A 25,166-nucleotide genomic window follows, 5' to 3' on the forward strand; every position below is an offset into this window, starting at 1 on the left:
GGGAGTTGAAAAAAGAAGAAAAAAACAAGAATCACATATATACAAACAATACTCCGTAAAGAGCTTCTCTCGTTGTCGCAAACCAAACGTAGTTCTCGGTTCATCACGGGATCGTCGGCAAAACCGCCCCGGAAAGGCTAAGGGCGACCAGTCCCCGTCCACCAACCTCTTCGCTCCCTCTTCTTCCCTCTTTTCCCGTTCCAACCTCACCTCTCCCTTTCCATCACATCACGCTCTTCAACACCTCCATCATGTTCAAGAGGTATGTTACTCCACAGTAGATGTCTTCAATTTTTCTTTTCTTTACTAATTTTCTTCCTCTTCTAGCGGTCTTGCCCGGTCCTTCGGGAGGGTTGCCCGTCCGGCTCCCATCGCCCGCGCCTTCCAGCCTCTCCGCTCCTCTGCCCTGCCGGCTCTCTCTGCCCGCTTCGCCAGCTCCGATGCTGGTCAGACTGGCAAGGTCCACCAGGTCATTGGTGCCGTCGTTGACTGTACGTGTTGTCGACTCCTGACGGAACGGGGACCTCGCGAAAATCTTTTCCCTGGACCCAATCCATCACCAAATCCATCGCAACCAACCCCAAATCCATCAACGAATCCGAGGCTGACATGCTACTCGCCATTTAACAGTGAAGTTCACCGGCGAGAAGCTCCCTGCCATCTACAACGCCATTGAGACCACAAACAACGGCCAGAAGCTCGTCCTTGAGGTTGCTGTACGTAATCTGATTGGCTGAACCCTGATTCGCATCCAAGCTAACACAAACTCACAGCAACATCTTGGTGAGGGTGTCGTCCGTACTATTGCCATGGACGGTAAGCTACCTCTCCCCTTCACCCCTTTCCTGGCCACCGTGTCGTTCTCTTGCCCAAAGCGGTGGAGAGACCCACCGAGTGCGCCCCTACGCAATAGCAAGAGCTTCGACTGACTTTCCTTCAAGGTACCGAGGGTCTCTCCCGTGGTGTCCTTGCCACCGACACTGGTGCCCCCATCACCATCCCCGTCGGTCCCGCCACCCTGGGCCGTATCATCAACGTCACTGGTGACCCCATTGACGAGCGTGGTCCCGTCAAGGCCACCAAGTTCGCTCCCATCCACGCCGATCCTCCCCCATTCGTCGACCAGTCCACCGAGGCTGAGATTCTCGTCACCGGTATCAAGGTTGTCGACCTTCTCGCCCCCTACGCCCGTGGTGGTAAGATTGGTCTGTTCGGTGGTGCCGGTGTCGGTAAGACCGTGTTCATTCAGGAGCTGATTGTAAGATATTCCAAACCGAACGAAGTGAAAGATGGGTGAACTAACATGGTGTAGAACAACATTGCCAAGGCCCACGGTGGTTACTCCGTTTTCTGTGGTGTCGGTGAGCGTACCCGTGAGGGTAACGATCTGTACCACGAGATGCAGGAGACCGGTGTCATCCAGCTTGATGGTGACTCCAAGGTCGCTCTGGTCTTCGGTCAGATGAACGAGCCCCCAGGTGCCCGTGCCCGTGTTGCCCTGACTGGTCTCACCATCGCCGAGTACTTCCGTGACGAGGAGGGTCAGGATGTGCTGCTCTTCATTGACAACATTTTCCGTTTCACCCAGGCCGGTTCCGAGGTGTCTGCCCTTCTGGGTCGTATCCCCTCTGCTGTCGGTTACCAGCCCACCCTGGCTGTTGACATGGGTGTCATGCAGGAGCGTATCACTACCACCCAGAAGGGTTCTATCACCTCCGTCCAGGCCGTCTACGTGCCCGCTGACGATTTGACTGACCCTGCCCCTGCCACCACCTTCGCTCACTTGGACGCCACCACTGTCCTGTCCCGTGGTATCTCCGAGTTGGGTATCTACCCCGCTGTCGACCCTCTCGACTCCAAGTCCCGTATGCTCGACCCCCGTATCATCGGTGACGAGCACTACGACACCGCCACCCGTGTCCAGCAGATGCTCCAGGAGTACAAGTCCCTCCAGGATATCATTGCCATTCTTGGTATGGACGAGTTGTCTGAGGCTGACAAGCTCACCGTCGAGCGTGCCCGTAAGCTCCAGCGTTTCCTGTCCCAGCCCTTCGCCGTCGCCCAGGTCTTCACTGGTATCGAGGGTACCCTCGTCGACCTGAAGGACACCATCAGCTCCTTCAAGGCTATCATTGCTGGTGAGGGTGACGACCTTCCCGAGAACGCCTTCTACATGGTTGGCGACTTCCAGTCCGCCCGCGCCAAGGGTGAGAAGATTCTGGCTGAGCTCGAGGGCAGCGCCTAGATGTAATTTTGTCTATTTGCTAGCTAGCGCGCCGTCTTACAACTTCCCCCTCTACATCTTCAAGCCTCTTTCTTCTATGTTCCTCTCTCCCCTTGTCCCTTGATTTTTCTCTCTGGTCTCCTGGTTATTTGTTCATTTAATTTCCTTTGTCAGAGCACAAACTTCTGTCCTGTTTGTACGCGACACGCCAATTTCCCCTTTGAGAGACGTGTATAGTACCGATCTAAAAGTGAGAAAACAATCCAACGGAAAGGGACTTGATTACTCATTCCATTTCCGTGGCTTGTCGCATCTACTGCGGTGGTGTTTCGCGTTTCATCGTGCGACTGTTGTTTGTGCTCTTTCTAGACTTGTCCCGAGCAAGGAAACCCGTCTTTCAAACCGGGCTATGAATATCCCGACCGGCGAGACCGGAACAGAAGAATTTTGCGTGACTTGAAGTCAGGGAGGATCATGGAAGAATGGAGTGTTTGCATTTGTTGAGTTTATGGGTGGTTCGTGATTTGTGGTCTGTGTCTATCTTAGCGAGTTGATGGGATTTCCTTAAGCCGGTCTGTGGATTGGATACCAAACACACAAACCCCCCTCGGCCGGCGTGTTTCATTATTTTGTGTATTTAGAGTTCAAAACCATGATTCTCGATCTCTTTTCCTTTGTGATTGTGGTCTTTTCTCCTCTTTAACGTAGTTGTAGTATGTATGTCTTGTACGGGAATGGATGGGTGTTGGGTACTTCGTCGAGTCTATTGTTGTGTACTGGTGCGATGATAATTATCTGATGGTCTGTTCCATCCTCTTTCGAATACAATGTCGTGACCTCATTATCTCGAGAGGGAACGACAACGACGTCTCTTACTCGAGTGTATCTACTCATCTACCCCGGGTATTATCAATCATGCACGAAAAAGTATGTGATATCCTAATAGACTAGATATAGATAGAGACAGATCTGATTAGGAACAAAATGCAAAACAAACAGTAGAAAGAAAGGTAAGAAAGATGAAGCCGTAGCTAGGGGATGCCATCTATGCCAGAACAACCAGATTGATTCGACAGTCCGACTGTATGCATGGAGACAGCAAGGCGGAAAGGTCAAATGGACTTGGATTTGAATGTTCAAGTCACATTCATTACAGAGTGCTTTCCAGAGCAAGGACCTGTATCGCGAGAAAAGCAACGTTAGCACTCAGAACAATCATCCCTGACAAAGCAGTGACAGGGAAAAGAGGAAAAGAAACATACCAAAGCAGTCCTCGTAGGAATATAAACCTGGACAAAGTTGGCTCTTCCATTCCAGCTCATATCGGTAGTAAAGAAGCGCGTCTCCTTGGCATTGCGTCCAAGACCCCCAAAGGCGGCATCATCGGAATCAAGCACAATACGATAAGTACCAGCAACATCAACGCCAACGCGATAATCCGTAAAGCTCTGGGTAGGATTGAAATTGAAAATCCACAGCAAACCCGCCCGTTCAAAGACAAGAACCTTATCAGCCTCGTTCTTCAGACTGATATACGCCTGCGGCGCAGCGAGCCAGCCGTATTTCTGCTCGGTCAGCTGCATGCCGCGGTCGAACTCGTTGAGGAATTTGTAGCGCAGCAGGTTGTCTTCTGTTAGGTTGAGCTGGCGGCGCGCGTACCAGAATGAGTTGTTGTTGCCTGCTCGGGGGAAATCGAGCCATTCTGGGTGGCCGAATTCGTTGCCTTCGAAGTTTAGGTAGCCTTCGCCGCCTAGCCCGTGGGTTACTAGGCGGATCATCTTGTGCAAGGCCATGCCGCGTTCGATTACTGGTGTGAATTCTGTTAGGGTGGACATGTGTGTGTACATTTCTTTGTCGCAGAGCCACATCATTAGGGTTTTGTCGCCGACGAGACTGCACATGGGGTTGGGTTAGTGGATGTCTATATGGATATGGATTTGAGATTGGGATTAGAGTGGGTGACTTACGCTTGATCGTGGCTCTCGGCGTAGGCGATGGTCTTCTCGCCGTGGCGGCGGTTGGTGAGGGTGAAGGAGAGGTTGCCGATGTCCCATTCGTCATCGGAAGATTCCTTCAGGAGCTTGATGTACATGTCGGGGATTGCCATCGCGAGGCGGTAGTCGAAGCCGACACCTCCTAGCTTGTGGGGGAGACACAGGGCTGGCATGCCGGAGACATCTTCGGCCACCGTGATACAGTCCGGGTAGAGCTCGTGCAGCATCTCGTTTGCGAGGGTGAGGTATGTGACGCCCTCCTCATCGACGGCTGGGCCGAAGTACTCGTGGTAGCCACCAGAGAAGCCTCTGTTAATGAGTTAGCGGATGTGTAAATGATGGTAGGAGGCTGCTGTACGTACGTTCCAATGCCGTGGTGCGTGTAGAGCATACTGGTAACACCATCGAAACGGTATCCATCGAACCCGTACTCTTCCATCCAGAAGCGGAGGTTACTCAACAGGAAACGCAGGACCTCGTGGTTACCGTAGTTGAACAGACGGCTGTCCCACAGCTCGTGACGGCCCTTGGCACCCCCATGGAAGTAGAGGTGATCAGTGCCATCAAACTCGTTGATACCATCGATGACATTCTTGGACGCATGGCTGTGAACAACGTCAAGAAGAACCACTAGACCCATGCTGTGAGCGGTATCAACAAGCTCCTTCAGATCCTCGGGGTTTCCATAGCGACTGCTGGCCGCGAAGAAGTTGTTGACCTGGTAGCCGAAACTGGCATAGTAGGCATGCTCCATGATGGCCATCAGCTGGATGGCATTGTATCCCAAATACTTAATGCGGGGCAGCATGTTCTTGGTGAACTCCTTGTATGTAGCGACTCTGGTCTCCGGGGATGAGATGCCGACGTGCGCTTCATAGATTCGCAGGCTCGCAGGCTTCTTGGGCCGTGGGTGCTGGAACTTGTATAGCTCGTTCGCGGGCGGGTTCCAGAAGACAGCGTCGTATGCAGGTGACACGCTCAGGTCTTGAACAACGCGCTTGATCCAAGCGGGGACTCGGTAGATGCGCTCTCCACTGGGGAGGACCATAGTGATCTGTCAAACATTAGCGGCCATATGACTGGAAGCGTTGCGTATAGTACGAACCTTGATCTTGCTTTCATGGGGAATGGCGGGAGCACCATCTTTCGCTGGAACTGTAACGTCCCAGATACCAAAGCTGTTTCTCGTCATGGGGTTGGCACTGGGGTCCCAATTGTCTGCTAGTCTTAGCCAAGTACCTCAGATAGCTTCATCTCCAAACGTACTGAAATCTCCGACCAGAGAGGCCTCCTTGGCATTGGGTGCCCATTCCTTGTATGTGATCTCTCCATTAGGTTGCGCATGCAGACCGAAGGTTTCGTAGCCCTAGTATGAATTAATATGGAAACGAGCAATAAGCGAGGATCAATTCACCTTGCTGAACTTGTCCAATCCACCCTCAGTCTCATTGATAGTTTTGGCCCATGTCTCGACCACCTGGAATCTGTGCTTCAAGACATCGCGATGAGGTTCCAGCCAAGGATCCAACTGGATAACACCTGGAAAGCATTAAAATAAAATCCCCTAAAAGTCAAGCTCATTACAAGCTTACCTGTCCCATCCATGGGGTAATTCGAGCTCTCAATGGTAGAAGACATAGCTGGGGGGGCGAAACTGGAGAGGTGGAGAGAAGATGGGGGAGGTCGAGATCAAGGAAATCCTGCGGGGGTTCTCAACATGTGACATCAACACCCCTCAACGCTTTGTCCTCTCAACTTTTTTTAGTAGGATTTTTTTTTTGTTTCGGATTTTAGTTACCCTACAACTTTTATCTTTACTATCTGCAGAAAGATGGCTTAAGTGATAGCATGAGTACTACATTGAGCTCTGGTGGGGATGTGGAGAGCTTAGGTACCGGGAACGGATCCGCTGTCAGGTCCTGTTTCCAGCCATGAGGGTTTTTGGGTTACAATTTTCGAATTTTGCCTACTACTTTTTTTATTTTCTGTTCCTCCTGTTCAGAGACCAAGAATAAATGTTCGTTCTTGGTATGATTCCTATAACAACTTAACCTTCAGGCGTGGTAATCCCTTTCAAGCCCTAAGAGACTAAAAAGACCTGTAAGGATGCGACTATAGACTACATTCAGAATAATGGTTGTTGGAGCACATACTTTGAAGAGATATTGTTTTTGGATTCCACTTTACACAGCTTTGTACTATAATGCACTCGGTGTTCTCCTAGGTTTACTTCCAAGTACTGACCATGCAGGTACCCACTGTTCCAGTCCAATTGACTGTATTTAGTCGTAAATCGAATTTGATGACTGAATTGGGTTACATAGCCATTTTACGCCACTTGATCCTACTCGTCATCTTTCGATCTTCGCGCTTTGAAGTAGTTGTCACCGTAGATAAAATATTTGCTTATTAGCCCAGGACTTTGTGCCCTGACGCCAAACATACTACCAGACAGAATTACCAAGTCCCCTAGAGCTCTAGCAAGGATGGTTGAAATTACAACTGCCTCTTCAATTGTGTGAGTAATTGAGGCTACCTAGGTCTGTGTATTCACTTCTTCATTTAGCCTAGGCGCAGCTCGAGATAGGTCCGAGCGATTACGAGAAGAAATTTGATAAGTGTTGCTATAATTGGACACACAAAGCTATAGTATTATCTACATAGTATCTACTCTATGCCAAAGTTGATAAATCTATGACTTTGATTCTATGTCTTTGACAATGTACCTGCATACTTTCTCTCGTCTGTGCCCTTGACCAGCCCTGACCGTCCCAAGAAGACTCGACAAAGAAGCTCAGAATATCTTTGTGTTCCTTGTAACCCCAATAATGTTTATTGTCTTTATCTTCTTTATCTTTCTTACCAGTTCTTGACTTCTTTCTTTTCTTTGTTACTTGAAAATGTCTTTGTCTGATACCCCAGCCCATAGTAGTCCGACGAAACATAAATAAGCCGGAAATTACCAGCATTCTCAACTTATCATCACAAACCACTCTACTACTCTACTCATCTGACTGACTTGTGTAACAAGACACCATAAGACATCAATCGGTCAACTGGTCAACAAATCCAATTATCAACCAAACACCACATCTACTTCTAGGTCTCGGTGAGTCCCAGACCCAAAATTATCTCCCCAACACACCGGATTTTATCTAGGCGCCGTTATTAACCATGCCTAGCCCAAGCCGCCAGGATAGCCACGAGACTGTCTTTAACCGAACTAGCGCGGTCATCAAGGACATTCTTCACAGACTGATTGACCTTGCCCGCTCGCGTGAGGCCATCACCGAGCGAGAAATAATGACAAACATCATGCTGGCAACTCTAAATGAGATTTTTCCTATGCTTGAGCACATCAAGTGCCTTGCATTCATAATTACGAGTGGCGAGCCGAACAGCGACCTAGCTCGCGAATTCGGCGTTGAATACCTAGCTGGTGTCTTCCTAGTTGAAGTTGACGGGATTGTTGAGAGCCTGAGGCACGTTCGCTGTTGGCTCATTACTGGCCTTATTACTCCTGCTGGCATGATTGATGCCCTGTATGGTCTCCTCGGCTCCCTGCCTTTCTAGATAATAGATAGCTTACCTCGGTTTTTTTTTTCTCATGAATAATATGATGCTTTTTTCCCCTCAAAAACTCTCCGCGTAATTGTTATACAACTAGATTGTAGAATCATAGTTAAGTAAAAATTGTAAACGAAGAACATTCATTGTATACTCTGTCGTACGTGAGGCATGGGCAACGGAAGATCTTTCTGCTAGATATTGCTTTAGTCACAATGCGACTTTCCTCTCTTCACAAGAGCTTCGATTAGTTTTATGTCCGAGGAAGAGCGATTAGGTAAAAGCAAGAGGAGCAACCAGCCGATGAAGTTGTTTCACGCGACGACTTGGGTAGCCTTCGCAGATCGGCCAGAAGTCTCGTTCCCTTTGACATGACGGTCTTGTCGGTTTCTTGGACTTCTCGACACATGGCGCAATCACATTTAAAGCCCCAGTGCCCCAAGTCCAATGGATCTCCTTCAGGTTCGCGTGTAAAAGGGGACTTGTACCCTAAAGTAACTTCAGTGTTTGGGGGGAGGTCTCTTGTGGCATGAACAACCATCATATCTCCAATGAATGAGGGACGGGCAGTACTGAGGCAAGAATGATTGATGTATGAGGCCAGACGCCGAACTCCACAAGAGTGGAACCGCTCATTGGACTTATTAGCTGTCGTATCACTTTCCATAGCGCTTATATGACTCTCGCGAGAGGACAGAGGGCACCCAAAACCGTTCAATTGGATTATCCTTTGGACGAGGAATCTATATACCGAGCATTCTTTAAGAGCCCTTACCAAAGCGCAGCTAATTTAGAAGGATGTAGTACGTATAGTGTCCTAGGTAAGATGATTCATATCGAGCCTATCGTCTTCGGGCCATAATTACTTTCCCTATTTCCACCATTTTAACACCTTACCGCGTCTAAGTTAAATTTCTTATATATATTTCAGTCTTTGAGACTATCCTCTCGTATAATCATCGCGTAAGCAAAGCGAACTAACCACTTGCAGCTAGTGAACAGGGGCTAAAATCGGGGGCCGCCCCGCCTAGCCTCAGCCGCAAATATTTAGAACTTCAGACACATGGCGTATATCCAACTTGGCTGTCACCCACAATGCCCCAAACACAGAGCTGGCCACAGTCTCACCAAATTACCGCACTCCGGCTATTAGCCGAATCCCTATACGAGGCAACTCGCGGCACCACCGCGCTAACGAACCAGGTTCAGAATGAGCTTGCTTTACTCCTGACAGTTCTGGACGCGACCGAGACGTATCCATCTTCCTTTGGGACGGATTGTCCACATCTTTCCGTCTTAACCAAAAGGTTACAGAGTTGTCATGTTCTTTTGGTGGATTTGCAAAAGCTGCAGCTTCATCCTGATGCCCTCGGTGCGCAAAGTCAGATTAGTGAGATCCGGGCAAGTCTCTCGTCTCTTATTTTTGGACTGAGTGAGATTAATACAAATTTGATGATGTTTGTGAACCCCTATCAATCATAATATCTGAATTGAGGTTTAACCATGCCACAGATCGTCGCAAAAGAATGTTGAAAAAGCCTTGAGGAGCCTGATCGACAATGTCGGCACCGAGAAACAGGAGCTATTAGTTGTATCTGATACTCTGATCAACAAAATCTCAGAAGCCGAGACTGATCAGGCATGGGCGCAACTCCAACAAGATTTGAATGCTGTCGGTATCAGTCCTGAATTGTCTAGTCAGAACCATGACTATATCATCTTGCTACTTCAAAATATGGTGGGAAGCGAGAGACAAACTTCCATCAAAGCCGCAGCAGCTCCAGGAGATATCCCAGCGCCTAATTCTAAGGCACTACCTTCAGATCACAAGACAAGTCTGGATGATAGCGATGACTGGTCAGCAAACGAACCCAAAGGTCTTCCATGTCTCCCTCTTTCCCCAGGAGAAACTTGCCTACCAAGAAATGGCCCGGTACGATTGCACCATCGCCATTCAAAAACACCGGTCGTGATAGAAGAAAACCTCCCAATTCCTGTGGCCTTTGAGATCCAGGACTCCACCAATATTAGAAACCAATCTCTGCCACGCGAAGATTTCCCCATACCAGTCTGGACAGAATCAACAACAGAAAGCGTGGTCTCATCAACAGACCACAGCAGCCAAACTAATCCCTCAATCCCCATAACCCGCGAAACCAACCCAACAACCCTCGACCAAACCGTCCTCGCCTTAAAAGTGACCCGAAGCAAAAAGACAAACATAATGAGCCGGATGCTCTTCCAAATGACAAACTCCAAACAAAAACTCATAACCCCAATCCAGAAAGGCGACCTCCAAACCGTGACAACTCTCCTCGCAAAAGGCGCCGACGCTAACGCCACAAACAACGAAGGCCAAACCCCCCTAATGGCCGCCGCCTCCTATGGCCACGAAAACATAGTCCGCATCCTGATAGAATATGGCGCCGACATGGACACCCAAGCCATGAATGGCGAGACAGCCCTAGGAACAGCCGCGGCACGCGGCTTCGCACGAATAATACGAGTCCTCATTGCCAGCGGGGCGAACGTCAACGCAGGAAGTGGAACGGGGAAAACAGCATTATCACAAGCAGCGTCGTACGGCCAGGACCGTATTGTGAAACTTCTTCTTGACTGCGGTGCAGATATTGATGCGCTGAACAGCACGGGCGAGACGGCGTTGGCCCTTGCGGCGTTGAATGGGAATATGAGAGTTGCGCGGGTTTTGTTGGATCGGGGGGCGGATGTTGATCGGATGGGATATCCTTGGGAGTCGCCTTTGCTTAAGGCAATTAAGCAGAATTTTACGGAGATGGTGGTACTTTTGATGGAGCGAGGGGCAAATCCGAGTGTTGTTGGTGGGTTCCAGAGGTCTGAAACTGCTTTATCTTATGCTGCAAGGTTGAATCGGGTTCAGGTTTTGGAGATTTTCAGGAGGTATGGGCATGAAGGGGGTTTTGTTCAGTACAGTTGATGCCTGTGTCTGTATATAATGGGTGATTGTTTGGCGGGCGTTATTTTCTTTCTTTTTTGTGGTCTTTTTTTTCATTCTTATAGATCTATTTGGTGGGGTTAATAGTTGTAATATCAGTAATAATTGCATTGATATGGGCTTGGTCTTCAAGTACGAATAAACATAACGATTCGCGATTTACTGTTATCACGGATTCAAACAATGCATATAGACAGGATAATGTCTGCCAAAACTTGGCTTACCCTTTCCATTTTAGTGCACATCCCTTGCCGCTTTTTGCTCATTGAGTAAAACTGAGCACGCCCCTGAGTCTTATGACTGACCCAGCTGGCATGGCTCCTTGCCTGAGACAACCATCCAGTGGCCAGGTCCATTTTCAGGTAGATCGAAGCGTATCAGACCTCCTTCATGGAGAGTCCGATAGAACATGTCAAATGGATAGGTCAATAGACAGGTTCAATGTTGACCACATGGTGTCGGCAATATCTTACGAATACTTCTTGAGACCGGATCTATAGGTGATCCGACTGCATAGCTTATATAACTATAATGGACCCATAAATAGCGAGAAATAGGGGTAATACAATACAGAGTCATTGATATCTCCAATCGGTCGGATACAGTGTGAGAATTGCTAACTAACTAACTAGGGATTGACACATGGTTCATGCTTCAAAGATCAGGTGGCATGCGCAATGCTCCATGTATCTCAACATTCTTTCTGGCAGCCTCGTTAAGAGATAATGCACCCAAAATTCAAAGTGGCCATCGAGTCCAACCAGAAACTTGCTTCAATCTGCATGCGATCTACCCGGCAATATTATCCAACTGCTCGGCAGCCGGCCTAAGCATATAAATATTCCCACCTGGTGGCGGGGGAAGCCGATACACAACAGCCTGCGCTTTGCGGTTTCCTGCATCAGCTGCGGCCTGTACATTATCCGTCGCCGCATACGGCTGAAAATCCAGTTCCTGGAAGTCCCACGCGCTCTGCCCTTCTCCCGCAGCTGCCAACAAGAATTCCGTTGCTCTAAACAGACTCTGTCCGTCAGGCCCCTTATAACTGAACAGATCTAGGCCAACCTTCTTGGCCACAAGTGCGAAGCGCAGATGTGCGCCAAGATTGAAATTGGAGTAGTGCCAGCTGCGCGTCCTCGCCAGTTCCATTGGCTGGGAGCCATTAGGCCTAATCTGGCCATTAATTAGAGATTTAGCTACTTGGCATGTCTCTTGTGAGAGAGCTGTACCGCCTGTGAAGAGAGCGAGAGCTGCAATCTGCATGTTGGCGAAGGTCCCGTGGTTATTCTCTTGGCCAGCCTCTTCCTTGCCAAATGCCGAGTTGACTAGCCAGTCTAGAAACTTCTTGTTCCAGTCCATGAACGCTCGCTGGCTTGCTTTCGTCCAGCCTGGAGCATTAGTTGAGGCAAGTATGGCGGCTGCATCCAGAACGTTGGTATATTCCATGCTGAAGTCGATGATACCGATTGCGCGGCCGTCATTGCGGCAAGGGATGATTTGCGCGTGGCTTAGATGAGGTGTCATAGCCGTGGCGGGGTCGATGAACCAGGTCTGTAGAATAAGTGAGGCATGTTTGGCGTATCTGGCTTCGCCTGTATAGTACCATGCGAGTGACAGTATATAGCTTGAATTAAACATCTGCGCACGCGCGTTGTGATCGGGGTATTTATCGACTTCAGGGTTGCGTTCGCCATCTCGTTGTACGTAGGGACAGCCGTTAGTAGTATTGCTAGGAAACCAGTATGGCGCTTGGGATGCGTAATCGTGCATCGTGCCGTTAGGTGGCGCCTGCGTCTTGTTGGTCACGGTCCACGGGCCTTTGCCTAGCCAGCTATCCGCTTGAGCGATGAGATGATTAAGAGCCGTTATATATGATGTGTGACCAGCTCGGATGCGCTGTTTATTCTCAACGAGGCGGGACCCGTCCATTACAACAGTGTTTGGGATGACACCCACGCGAGTGTTGCCGCCATTGAGAAGGTTGAGGGAGGTAGATAGCGACACGAAGAGGCTGAGACAGGAGATTGAAAGGAGCTTCATCTTAAAAGGATGGCAAGGAGTAGATAAGTCAATAAGTGAATCGGAAGAAATGATGAGTTACGTCTCAGTCTAGATTTTCCTGACATGAAGCTTCAGTAAATCTTGCTTCTGAAGCACCTTATAAACCTATATCATTCCATCGCTTGTTCCGAACAGGCTTATTGTTGGTGGAAGAGAATGGAAATAATATATTTTCCACGACTTATATTACGGCGGAGAAACCCTAACTAGATATGGGCGTGAGAATCGCAAATGTAAGGATGTTGCGCTATACTCAATAAAGCACGCTCTGGGCAGAAAGATAGGTAATTGAGCAAATCTGCCCTTTTTTTTTGGATTACGTCTTAGAGGCTAGCTTCGGGTCCTACCTACCTTGTATAAAGAAGCTGGGTTTTGTGTGGGGCAGCGGGGCAGATGTAACCTTGGCTTCTTTTTCTGGGTCCAACGAGTAGTTCCCTGACACACACTTGGTAGGAAGGGAGCAACACTATCGCTTGACACAAGTAAACAGCAGCATCTACACAGTGATGCCATAGCCTTGTGGATACCTCACCATTAAAGAAGTCACGATGGACACTTCCTTAACAGGATGGTAGGGGTCTACTACGGACTGCGCATGCTAGACCATATGAATCAAGCTATTGAATGGAGTCGCCCGCCGAAACTGAGAACTGCTCACTAGGTAAGATGCCGTACAGTATCCAGAGATATGGAGTTGAATCACTAAGCGTTTCCCAAAATATGCAACGCCAAAGTGAAACAGCTGTGGATGAGTGGTGCTGTTTCATGGTCGCATACACCTCGCCCAACAAGCCCATCCCACCCTGTTGTAGAGATCGCCGATGCCCCGCAAGCAAGTAGCTCATCTTAACGCATGGCCTACAGGAGCCTAGTAGATTCAGCTTGGTGATATTGGAGGAAAACATATCATCCGGGTGAGAACTCAAATCTGATCGCAAATCGTTTGTTTAGTATGTCATTACGTAACTAACAGGACTCCTGTGCTCTATTCATTGGAGTAAATGAGGCAATCCGTCCAAAGTTATTGTTCCACCTGTGATATATCAATCTCCCGCTCTCTTCAGGTTCTATGGCTATGGAGTAACTCTGTGGACCCTGAAGGATCAACGATCATTCCCTTTTAGGATAATGCTGCCTCAGGATGGACTCCTTTAATCACAAATGATAGCCAATGTTGTTTCTAATCAAAGTCTGTATATAGCTCGACTCTTTGCAAAGGTATTTATTGAGCACTGCACCCATTGCTTGTCTTCTTCTACCAATTCTCTAAGACCCATACGAACTACTTATCTTTTTTCTCTCTCAAAAATCCCTAAATCCGACACCATGGCGATTAAGAGCCTCCTTCCTATCGCTTTTATGGCTCTTGTCAACTACATACCGACGACATTGGCGCAAGCCTCAGCTTGCGCTCCTGGTGGTAACTTTGATCTATCTAAGTGGGAACTGCAGCTTCCGACTGGCTCGGATGGATCACCGGACTCAGTCTCTGCTTCCAAGCTCCAGGGCTGCGATGGATATCAGTCAGAATACTTCTTTGCCAGCTCTGACGATAGCTCCCTCGTTATGAAGGTTCCAGGTGACTCGTCAACCTCTGGTTGTGTCACTACGCCCAACAGCAAACACTGCCGCACGGAGCTCCGTGAGGAAGACCCTTCTACGTGGAGCCCCTCTGATCCTACCAACCGACTATTTGGCGACGTAATCGTGAAGCAAATCGAGAATGACCGAGTTGTGGTTGGTCAGATCCATATCGATGGCTCGATCTCCACGAAGCCCGTTTGCGAGCTTTACTACAGTACCACTGGTAAACTCACGATGGGCGTAAACCGGTGCCGCACTTGTGGCCAGAATACGTTCAATATCGGCCAAATCCCTGTTGGGCAGAGATTCACCTACGAAATCCGATACGAGAGCGATGTTCTATCCGTTAGCATCAATGGCCAGGATTTCCAGAAGCTAGACACTTTTGATCTCAATAGCCCTGCTAGCTACTTCAAAGCCGGCAACTACAACCAGGGCAATGGTCCCACGGAAGTTCACTTCTTTAATATCACTGTCTCTCACTAGAGCGGTGACATTGGATATATGATAGGATTTCTAACTGCGATGAACTAAATTGCATGGGGGACTTATTAAGTTTCAATACTCCCGGCCCCACACGGTCTAGAATACGTAAATTTCGTCTAAAACGCGAAGTAGTCCTAGCGTACTTATAAGAATCGGAAGTTATAGGTTACTAAATAGATTCCTAGTCGAAGCTAGACTTCCGCATAACCCAACCCGGACCTAGTAACTGGGGCCCCAGAAAACCCAGAAATAACCCAGTTCGACCCAGTTTTGGCATAAATCGTAGCATAAAGCTGATAACGCCGCAACGGGACCCCAGAAAAGGACATACGCTGGTCAGCCCTTGAACCAGCAGGGCCCAGCTCACCCACATCAGTACCATACGCCCTACGGCCATCCCAGTGGGTATGCGACTGCGGTTCCGTTGCAAGATGTTCAGTCTGCGTCTTGTCCGGTTGATTGTCCTGTTTGTGGGGAGCGGGAGATGACTCGTATTGAGTCTGTTTCTGGGGGAACTACGCAGTAAGTTTTTTCTTGCTCTTTATGGGGTTTATGATCGTAGTTATAAAAATGATAGATAGCTAACATTTTCATAGTGGGTGGGCTGCTGCTCTTTTTTGTTGTTGTCTTTGGTGTATCCCTTACTTGATGTCTTCGCTTAAGGATGTTGAGCATTCTTGCGGGAAGTGCAATGCTAAGCTAGCTGTTTGGCATAAAAGTGGGCGTGTCCAGGTCCTGCAAAATGGAAAGAGGAAATAGTTTACTTGCTCTATCTATCTTTGTTCTTTTTGCTTCTCTGGTCTCGATTTAGATACCCGTCTGTTTTCTCATGATACCACTATGTTTGACGTCATTGATATTGAGATGAGCGCCTGTTGTCGTTTTGGTTATATTAAATCTCTTAATCTTAAACGAGAGATCCAATAATCATCTTCTATTTAATAAATGTATCAGATGAGGTGTAGACAAGAGTGCACCTGACCCGCCAAGCCGATCTCGTATTCGATGAGGTCACTTGACCCAACCCCTAATCTCAACTGCAGAGCCAACCTGAAAGTACACCTTTTTTTCATCGCTCCTCAAAAGATGATGCGCCTCATAGTTACTGCGACAGCCGTAATAACCGGCTCGTCGGTAGTCTATTTCTACGTCTTCCATCAGCGCCTGGCATCCACGATCCAGCACAAAGCCCACAGAGGAACCCTTTCAGCCTCAACCAAACCAACAGGAATAGAATCAGTTCCCGACCCGGTCTTCACAGACCAGTATTTCACACTCTCGGATAGTTCATCCAAATCTATCCTGAGATGCTCTCTCCCCGGAAATGAGTCAACGGAGCTGCTCTTCAAAAGACTAGTGCGCCGCAACATGACGGCATTCTCCCGTTTTCCGCAGGCTCTCATGTTGAAGATGGCCTGCAAGACCCAAGAAGAACGAGACAGTTTTAAAAGGTCACACATCGCTTCTCTGGATTTCAAAGAGGGTGACCTTGTTTGCGGTGTTTACCGAGTCAAAGTGCGCCAAGAGAATAAAGTGGAGTTTGAGATACAAATGAAGACACTGGATTATGTTAATGGCCGGCTGGCAATTAGCTGTCAGGAGAATGGAGATATGATCATATTTAGGAGTGAGACAGTTATGTGGAGGAAAGCAGACGAAAGTCGCAAGATGCCGTTGGAGAGACCGGTTTTGCGATGGATGCATGAGACTGCGGCCATGTGGTTGGTTGACTCTGGAGTGCGCTATCTGATGGACCTGGAGACTTAGCGTTTCAAATTAAGGCGTCCTTTGTTGCTATAGCTTGCTCTTTGTTTGGAGTCGGGACAATGGGATTATGGGGGGATTTAGTCTCAACTATGTCTTTGAGACTAGCTGGCTTGGTTCCTGACCAGTGTTCCCTTTGAATGAAACACAACAAATAACAGACAAAGAAAACCAGCCAAACAATGCTCTTGACCCTGTCATCGGGATTCTACCAACTCGTTTTTTTTGTTCTAACCTTCATCAAACTTCTTTGTAAACTCGCCCTGCAAGTGCTTTACGATGGCGTACATTCCGCGCCCGAAGGCATATAAGCCTAAGCTTGTGCCCCCAAATTCCTCATGCACTATCTTCACCTTCCTCCACAGCATCTTCTTATACTTCAATAGGTACTCCCCCTACTATGTGTCATCACACCTACCACCACTACCCCAATTGTGGTCATATCTCTAACTGGACTGTGGGCAGCTGCCAGGAATTTACTAACCGAATCCGCCTCACAGACCCAGCTCACAGTTGTTCCTGCAAAGAGATTCAGATCACTCACGATATGGCAGAGTCTACACAGCCTAACATGTGCGTACAGTGCGAGCGCGAATGGGCCAATATGATCACTCACGGCAACCACCAGGCTCAAACATGCAAAACGCATGTCGATGGCCTGGATATAGAGGCGCCCCTAGTTGAGATTGAAGCTCGAATGGTGAGCGATCTAGTTTTCAATTTTGAAGAGGTAACCCTTGATGATATTGGGTCGATTATTAGCACTGACGATGACGAACAGGGCGGTGTTCCCCTAGATCCCTTTTACGACGTCTTGGATGATCCATCCAGTCAAGTGCACAAAACTGACACCTTTGCTAGCCGCAAATCTACCGACTCGAGCTCAGCACTGTTGCATCAGAACCGTACAGAAACAGATGCAAGCTCTTTGGATCTGCCACCTGCTCTTGTCGACTCTTTCATCTCATCGCTGACTACCTCTGACTACTTCAGTTTTAGTTATGATAGCTCTGACTATGAGAGTTCTAGTGAGGGCAGTTACGGCACCTCTCCTGGCGTTCTTGAGATGACTCCCAGTGAGGCGATACAGGCTGACTTTGAAGAACACTTGACTTGGCGGTCTGCTCTTATTGATGCGGGTATTATCAAGCCCCGTGCTTCCACTGACGCTGTCCCAGAGGAGAGCTGTGTCCCTGATCTGACTGATTCCGCGGATAATCCGGTGGAGATTGAGCATACAGAACTGCCCGGTACCTCCGAGTCTGACGATGAGAGTGACTTAACTTTTGTTGATGCCACTTCTGAAATTGCATCCGATGAGGAGGATGAATATGCCGATGCCGTCAGTGAATTGGAGGACCGTTCTCCCTACGAGTGGATTGCTAACCTGGAACGCAACACAGCACGAATTGAGGCAACAGTCGCGAAGAGAATCGAAGAGGACTACGAAAGATACCGCCGGCAAGCTATCATTTCCAGCCTTCTTGATAAGGCACTTTTCTGGAAGGACCAGGTCGACAAGCGCGAGCAAAACGCCGAGCTAGGCATTGAGGAGGATCCTCACCTCTGGGATACAGAGTCTCAACTTGCCGAGCCAATTGCTAGTTGCAGCTTCCCCGTCCTCGGCCCTAAAACTGTCCACCATGACAAGGAAAAAATAAGCCCCAAAGCCAAAATCCCCCTCATGCATATCTACGATAGCCCTTTCTCTGCAGACTCCGACCAGGAAGCCGAGAAGCAGGGCCTGTTTGCCTTTGCGCCTATCGCCAACATGGGCGGTGCGTATGAGGGTTTTATGGAAGGTCTCTCCGCGGCAGATGTGCAAGATATGGGACTACAATTCCCCCAGCATGTCCGCGGCTGCTGCGATGCAGTGTATGCAGCTTCCAAAGAGGCAGTCAGGAAAAAGGGGCTTGAGAATATCCAACCTGCCCCCGAGCGGCGTGACAAGTACTATGGTATTATTAAGGCAAACTCTAAGGAGGAAGCTGCCGAGCTTGGCCTAATAGATCCCCAGCATCCTCGCGGCTGCTGTATCGATGCATTCTACTATATCCTACCGTGTGTTCCTCATGTCTACTACGGCACGATGAGGGCAGCTTCCACAAAGGAAGCTGTGAGTATGGGTATGTATGGATCTCGACCAATGCCAGACAAAGATGGCGAAGCATATGGGTTTGTTGAGACGTATTCTACGGAGGAGGCCGACGGAACCGGGCTTAAGGATATTCAGCATGCAAAGAGGTGCTGTAGTCTGGCTCAGTTTTCTATTCCGGAGAGGGTCCAGTACTTGTACTATGGGTACATGTTTGGGCATTCTGAGGAGGCGGTTATGCAGAAAGGACTGAAGGATCCGCTTCTTCTTCCTGGCTTTTCTGATAAGTTTTCTGGGGTTGTTTCCGCTTTATCGGCGGATGAGGCTAGGCAGATGGGCATGTTTGAGCCATTACGGGTTATGTGGGATTCTGATGTTGCTTTGATGCCGGATTTTGAGGAGTGATATTGTTGTTGCTGTGTTTTTGTCCCTTCCCTTTTTCCCTTTCCTATTTTTTATTTCTTGTTCCTTTTTTGCATCATATTGCAGAGGTAGAATAAGATTTGGTTACTTTTTGATCTAGTTGAACCATGCTTTTGTAAGGCATATACATGTAGTATGAATTGGTCCTCTTAAGTTGAGTGGCTCAGTAGGGCTATTGCGATGAAGGATACATCGGATCTCACCTTAGGCCGGCCGATTTCTCATTCACTCTGCAAATTCTTGTTATGCCAAAGCAGTACCGTCTTGTGCTTAATATATGTTGCAGCCAAGGATGAGAGACTAGAGATAGATATCAAAGTGAATATTTGGCCAATAACCGCTTAGTAGCGTTTCGGAAATTTCTCTTCAGTTAAGGTAAAATTCAAAACACGTATGTTTCAGTCATGAACCATTTCATTGTATTTGTATTTGGCCAGCTTGGATCACCAATGGATTTAATTTGGTCTACAAGCTCATTATGTAAGGACTAGAAGCTTGGGTGGGAAACAAGCTGTTCAATGACATGATTCAGTTAATGAATGGCTATATTGACTTGGTATGCCCAACAGATTTGATGAATTGAAAGTGGCATCCTCGGACAGACGATCAGTGAGATTAGAAAAGACCGACAACTTACGTAGGTTTCCTTACGCCAAACGTACCAAGGAAGACGAACGGGGGATGTGAAGGAGGGGGAGTGATGAATTGGAAGAGAGTGGTGAAACGCCGCTTTGTGTACGCATATCATTCGAGAACGGTGACCATTTTTGTTTATCAGTTAGCACGATTCTTGCCCTTCCGCAGCTTATCGCGCACGTAGATCCCATCAGGTTTACCCCCTCGAGGAGACTGCCGGGTAACATCAAACAGAGGCAAGGTAGAGATTAGGTCGCTGAGCTTAGAGTATCCGTAGGTACGAGAGTCGAAGTCAGGGTGTTTTTTCGTGAGAATAGCACCTATGTGACCGAGCTCAGCCCATCCATCGTCATCGGAGACCGTCTCTACCGTCGTATGTAGCAGACTTAGTAAGTCGTCATCTGCCCGGACCTGCCGTACTGGAACATGGTTTTTGGGTACAATAACCCTATCGGGATGTGGCATAAGTTCCTCATGGTACACAAGGTTTTCGGTATAGATAAATTTGTCGCAGGCAGCGACGAAGGGCTTAGGCGTCTTCTGCTCCCCGAATCCGTACACCGTTAGTCCAGATTCGCGAATACGAGCGGCCAACCTAGTAAAGTCACTGTCACTAGAGACGAGACAGAAACCGTCAAGGTGCTTCTGATACAGAAGGTCCATCGCGTCGATGATCATAGCTGAGTCAGTCGCATTCTTGCCCTGAGTGTACGCAAACTGCTGCATCGGCTGGATCGCCCGTATGAGAAGCTCTTCCTTCCAGCCATTCAAGTTGGTGCTAGTCCAATCCCCGTAGGCCCGCTTCACATGAGCTGTGCCATATTTTGCGACCTCTGCAAGTAAGGACTTAGTTTTAGATGGCATGGCGTTGTCCGCGTCAATGAGGACTGCAAGGTGGGGAGTGGTGTTACCGGCCATGACTGTAGACGTGTTTGAAGTGAGAGTTCTTTGTGCGATTTACGCTTGGGCTACTCCATCCTTGCTGATATAGTCCCTACCCGTCACGTGTAGCTATTTAGGAAATGGTGACGTGGACCAAAACCCCTCGACCACAAGGTTGTGGAAACTCTCCCTCTCTTGAAATGATCAAGAGAATGGATTAGATACACTCGGCCTGGCTAAGTGACCGTGTATTTTGGGAAAGGTAACTGCGTCTAGAATAAAGATTTATGATTAGTAAAGAATGACGAAACAAACGGTAATAACGAAGATTATATGTGCTTTCAACATGCTTCCTGTAAACGCATTGCTCTGAAAGCATCCGTCACAACTACATTACCAGCTGGTTCTCATTTGTCACTACGTTTGAGAATTAAGGCTAAAACAATGACTAGGGAGGACCGCAATTGCTCCGAAGAGGGTATGGAGCCGCTGACTCGTCACATGAAGACGAAACATCCTCAAGGCATCTTTGCGGGCTTGAACCCACTTGGCAGCGAGTTGCTCAAAACTGGCAAAGTTGGAGATGACGTGGATTTTGATGCGAACTCATTTGAGATGCAACAGACTGAAGCAGCTCAGGATACAAATTTTCTATGGAGCAGCAGACTAAATAGTCCTATGGACTAAGGCAACCATGCCATGCCAGCATTGTAATGCAAGAACGAATGCAGATGAAGAAATCGAAATGCCGCACACATGCTAGAGTCATAGGCCATAAGTCTTTTCACATCCCCACCTTTCTATAATCTACCTGATTAACCCGCCATTTTCAAACAACTACAACCGGAGACCCTCGAAAATGGGTGAAGTAAGAGGTGAAAAAAGTGCATGCAGTTGCGGATAGACCGAAGAGAATACGTGAATTATTGAATCCAAAGAAACAAAATTGATCAAAATTGCAAACAAATAGTGGTATATGTAAATTAGTTCCCAAAAGTTTTCATCACACTAGTGCTCCCTTCAGCACCCAGCCCCGACCTCTTAGAAATGTACAGCACACTCAAAGCAGCATTACCCAGATTCAACGGACAGTGAAGGTCCCGCGCCTTCTGAGAAGCCTTCTCCAGACGAGAAATAGCATCGTCAATAGTCTCGGACCCAGCGCCCTCTCCAATACGTCCCTCAATCATCTCTAATCCCTTCGTCATGAACTGCCGACTGGCTCCGGCAGCATCACTGACAAGGGTAAAGAACTGCTTGAGATCGACATTGAGGTAGCGTGCAAATGCAATAGCTTCGGCTGCTGCAACCAGATTGGTCACCTCCATCAAATCGAGAACCAGCCGAAGTGCCTCGGCAGTTTCCTCAGCGGACTTAGTGCTGGAGACCTGCATAATTGGCTCCGCGAAGTACTGACGCACCATGGAAGAGTCATCCACAGCTCCATATCCCTGCAATAAAGCAGAGAGATAAACCTGCTCGGCGGCCGAGCAAAGAGGAGTCGGGAAATGGCTTTGGCGAGCAGACGTGGTGATAATGCCCTAAAAACAATGAACATGTCAATTAGCGGTTGCACATAACCCAACCCAAGCCGAAAGAACAGGAGGTAATTACCACGTCCTTAAGAATAATCGTCAGAGCACTAGCACCAGGATGCCAATCCTCCTCCAGCATACGCTGCAAACGATTCTCATGCATCCAAGTCCAAGAATCAGAAGACTTAATGGCATCAGCAGTCTTGATCGCATCAAGACCCAACTGCGCCGCGAATCCCATAGCCTCACTAGCACCGAGAATATGGATTCCCGCCAGAACCTGGTGGACCATCTTCATGTTACTACCCGCGCCAATCCCACCAGGCACAAGGTACAGCTTGTTCGAGTCGGACATAGCCTGCAACAGGAACCGCCCGCTCTCCAGCGCGGCATCTGATGCGCCGGCCATGATGGAAAGTGTACCGTCAGCAGCGCGCTTGGCTCCACCTGAAACAGGCGCATCAATGAAGAGGATGTCGCCGCGGCCGCAGGATTGAAGCTCTGCCGCGACAGATTGGGCGTAGGTAGCCGGGACAGTGGAACAAAGGAGGAGGGTTGCGTTTGGGGAGAGGGCTAGTTGGAGAATTTAAGTAACTTGTCCCTTTTAATATCCAGTGAAAATGTACTCAGCTTACCTTTGACAATACCACCCTCGCCGAAAAGCACGCTCTGTGCTTGTGGCGCTGACGCCACCATACAAACATAGAACTGCTTATCTTGGGCGGACTCGAGCAGCGAGGATGCTGGGATTCCGCCTGCGGCATTGAAGCGCTCCACTGATGCGGGGAACACATCGTAGCCGTGGACTGGGTATCCTTCTTTGACGAGGTGGGTGGCCATGCCGAAGCCCATGGCTCCTAGGCCGACGAAGCCAATGGACGGTTTAGACATGGTGGTATATGAAAAAAAGGTGGGTATATAGACAAAGCCAGAAGATATTTACAACCTCCAGAGAGTGGATGTGCTGAATATTAAAGATAAATAGATGTCCGCGTGGGGGTTTTATGTGAGGGGAACTTGTCTGGGGAAATGAGGGCCCAGGTGGGATGATTCGGGCGAAGTCCGAGTACCGCATAGATCCCTTCGCTTTAGCCTAAACCGAGCCGAAATTGGATATCCTGGGGTTATCCGACTTTCCGTGTTGCCGATTGGATAATCGAGAAGTTAAGGGTCCATGTCAGAGTATGTCAGGGTTGCTGATGATTGGCAAGGTTCGGAGAGTTCACCGAACACCTGGCCACGACTATGCTTCACTATACTTATCTAGGTAGAACACAATTATAAAGGCATAGCAATTAGTGACTTACTCATGTTTTTGAAAGAAAATTATGGATAGTGCTGTATCTATAAAAAAGCTAAAGAACAATGCATAGTTCATCCCTAAGAGTTGCGATCTATAGCTTCCACGCGAATTGAGGGCACGCGTTTTGCGAACTGACGACTCTGAAAACACGCGGCTTAACGCTCGGGAGTCATTAAATAACACGAGATAAACTAATCTGAATTTCACCGAGGCACAGGTAACGTCTCAGACATCAGCAACTTTCTTAAAACTAGACTCGTGGTAAGCGTAAAGAAATGCAAAGACATGTAAGCCCCAACTACATCAACTGCATCTAATTTAACCCTAAAATCATACTAAAAACCATCCGAAGAATCCGAATCACTCCGAGTCTCCTATGTGTTTCCCCCACATTTCCCCCACATCCCAAGTGACGTAGCGGGCAATTCGGCCCAACTCCGAGGGTCGGACAACATGCGACCAACCTCACCCCAACCCGACTATATAACCTTCAACTGAGCATTAGACTAGATTTATTGGTGCATATTTCTCTCTCGCCTCTACTATAGCCCCTCACACACCACACAATGTCCCTCAAAGAAAATCGCGCCCTGCGCATCCTCGACCATGCCGCCACAAACCACTACGGCATCCCCGCAATGTGCTGCTACAACGTAGAAGGCATCCTAGCAACAGTACGCGCAGCCGAAGCCAAACGCTCCGCAGCAATGATTCTCCTCTTCCCCTGGGCAATACACTACGCGGACGGAATCCTCGTACACGCCGCCGCCGAAGCAGCCCGCAAAGCCAGCGTCCCAGTTACCGTGCACATGGACCACGCCCAAACCCCTGAGATAATCCGGTACGCAGCCGACCTGGGCGGTTTCGACAGCATCATGGTCGACATGTCACATTACGAGAAAGCAGAGAACCTCGCGCTAACCCGCGAGCTGGTGGAGTACTGCCACGCGCGCGGGATCGCGACGGAGGCGGAACCTGGCCGGATTGAGGGTGGCGAAGATGGGGTTGCGGATACGGCGGATTTGGAGGGTCTTTTGACGACTCCTGAGGAGAGTCGGGAGTTTGTCGATACTGGCATTGATTGGTTGGCGCCTGCTTTCGGGAACGTGCATGGCGAGTATGGGCCGCGCGGGATTCAGTTGGAGTATGAACGGTTGCAGTCTATTAATCAGGCTGTTGGGGGTGAGGTTAGGCTTGTTCTGCATGGGGCTGATCCGTTCACTGAGGAGATCTTCCAGAAGTGTATTGATTGTGGCGTGTCCAAGATCAATATTAATAAGGTCTTGAATAATGAGTATGTTCGGGTGCAGTCAGAGATGGCTGGGAAGGTACCTTTGACTACTTTGCTTGAGGAGGCGACGAATGCGATGCAGAAGGCTGTTGAGGGGTGTATTGATCGGTTGGGATCTGGGGGGAGATACCCGTCTAATTAGATAGAGTTGAGAGAACTTGACAATCTGGCTTTCATAAAAGACAAGAAGTATCCAGATAGCAAATTCCGCTACCGAATTCTATGAATTAAATTTCTTGGTATATAAAAGATCCCCGGAGAAAAGGACATGCCACCAACCGATTGCCAAGGTATTCAAGTACAAAAAGAGCGGAAGTGACCAACATAACTATTTGATACAAAGGGTA

The 25,166-nt window shown here is 48.5% G+C and overlaps 10 protein-coding genes across 10 annotated transcripts; 6 read left to right on the forward strand and 4 right to left on the reverse strand.

Moving 5' to 3' along the window:
- Window positions 1–251: 251 nt before the first annotated feature.
- On the forward strand, window positions 252–2,245 carry PENARI_c009G00142 (F1F0 ATP synthase subunit beta; the record flags this gene model as incomplete). The annotated part of the gene is made up of 6 exons (XM_022631702.1): window positions 252–262; window positions 328–491; window positions 631–716; window positions 774–816; window positions 942–1,258; window positions 1,313–2,245. The coding sequence occupies 6 exons, from the start codon at window positions 252–254 to the stop codon at window positions 2,243–2,245; spliced, it is 1,554 nt and encodes a 517-aa protein (XP_022488291.1).
- A 1,129-nt stretch (window positions 2,246–3,374) lies between these two features.
- On the reverse strand, window positions 3,375–5,856 carry PENARI_c009G11851 (1,4-alpha-glucan branching enzyme GLC3; the record flags this gene model as incomplete). Its single annotated transcript, XM_022632061.1, has 8 exons — window positions 3,375–3,401; window positions 3,487–4,117; window positions 4,192–4,527; window positions 4,581–5,272; window positions 5,324–5,436; window positions 5,485–5,584; window positions 5,633–5,757; window positions 5,811–5,856. 8 exons carry the CDS (start codon window positions 5,854–5,856, stop codon window positions 3,375–3,377), a joined length of 2,070 nt encoding a protein of 689 aa, XP_022488178.1.
- A 1,536-nt stretch (window positions 5,857–7,392) lies between these two features.
- Window positions 7,393–7,791, forward strand: PENARI_c009G04679 (uncharacterized protein; the record flags this gene model as incomplete). The annotated part of the gene is made up of 1 exon (XM_022631842.1): window positions 7,393–7,791. The coding sequence occupies one exon, from the start codon at window positions 7,393–7,395 to the stop codon at window positions 7,789–7,791; it is 399 nt and encodes a 132-aa protein (XP_022488120.1).
- Window positions 7,792–8,880: 1,089 nt separating this feature from the next.
- PENARI_c009G10250 (ankyrin repeat domain-containing protein) lies at window positions 8,881–10,741 on the forward strand (the record flags this gene model as incomplete). The annotated part of the gene is made up of 2 exons (XM_022632012.1): window positions 8,881–9,242; window positions 9,298–10,741. 2 exons carry the CDS (start codon window positions 8,881–8,883, stop codon window positions 10,739–10,741), a joined length of 1,806 nt encoding a protein of 601 aa, XP_022488102.1.
- Window positions 10,742–11,548: 807 nt separating this feature from the next.
- Window positions 11,549–12,799, reverse strand: PENARI_c009G09885 (alginate lyase family protein; the record flags this gene model as incomplete). The annotated part of the gene is made up of 1 exon (XM_022632003.1): window positions 11,549–12,799. One exon carries the CDS (start codon window positions 12,797–12,799, stop codon window positions 11,549–11,551), a length of 1,251 nt encoding a protein of 416 aa, XP_022488432.1.
- Window positions 12,800–14,146: 1,347 nt separating this feature from the next.
- On the forward strand, window positions 14,147–14,890 carry PENARI_c009G09344 (polysaccharide lyase family 7 protein; the record flags this gene model as incomplete). Its single annotated transcript, XM_022631984.1, has 1 exon — window positions 14,147–14,890. One exon carries the CDS (start codon window positions 14,147–14,149, stop codon window positions 14,888–14,890), a length of 744 nt encoding a protein of 247 aa, XP_022488128.1.
- A 2,311-nt stretch (window positions 14,891–17,201) lies between these two features.
- PENARI_c009G08146 (uncharacterized protein) lies at window positions 17,202–19,154 on the forward strand (the record flags this gene model as incomplete). Its single annotated transcript, XM_022631946.1, has 1 exon — window positions 17,202–19,154. The coding sequence occupies one exon, from the start codon at window positions 17,202–17,204 to the stop codon at window positions 19,152–19,154; it is 1,953 nt and encodes a 650-aa protein (XP_022488222.1).
- Window positions 19,155–19,946: 792 nt separating this feature from the next.
- PENARI_c009G04197 (NYN domain-containing protein) lies at window positions 19,947–20,726 on the reverse strand (the record flags this gene model as incomplete). Its single annotated transcript, XM_022631829.1, has 1 exon — window positions 19,947–20,726. The coding sequence occupies one exon, from the start codon at window positions 20,724–20,726 to the stop codon at window positions 19,947–19,949; it is 780 nt and encodes a 259-aa protein (XP_022488077.1).
- A 967-nt stretch (window positions 20,727–21,693) lies between these two features.
- PENARI_c009G08344 (uncharacterized protein) lies at window positions 21,694–23,116 on the reverse strand (the record flags this gene model as incomplete). The annotated part of the gene is made up of 4 exons (XM_022631956.1): window positions 21,694–21,698; window positions 21,751–22,231; window positions 22,305–22,798; window positions 22,861–23,116. 4 exons carry the CDS (start codon window positions 23,114–23,116, stop codon window positions 21,694–21,696), a joined length of 1,236 nt encoding a protein of 411 aa, XP_022488132.1.
- A 978-nt stretch (window positions 23,117–24,094) lies between these two features.
- Window positions 24,095–24,961, forward strand: PENARI_c009G01332 (class II fructose-bisphosphate aldolase; the record flags this gene model as incomplete). The annotated part of the gene is made up of 1 exon (XM_022631739.1): window positions 24,095–24,961. One exon carries the CDS (start codon window positions 24,095–24,097, stop codon window positions 24,959–24,961), a length of 867 nt encoding a protein of 288 aa, XP_022488072.1.
- Window positions 24,962–25,166: the final 205 nt, after the last annotated feature.

The sequence above is a fragment of the Penicillium arizonense genome, assembly GCF_001773325.1.
Source record: "Penicillium arizonense strain CBS 141311 chromosome Unknown PENARI_contig009, whole genome shotgun sequence".
NCBI classification, from domain to species: Eukaryota; Fungi; Ascomycota; class Eurotiomycetes; order Eurotiales; family Aspergillaceae; genus Penicillium; species Penicillium arizonense.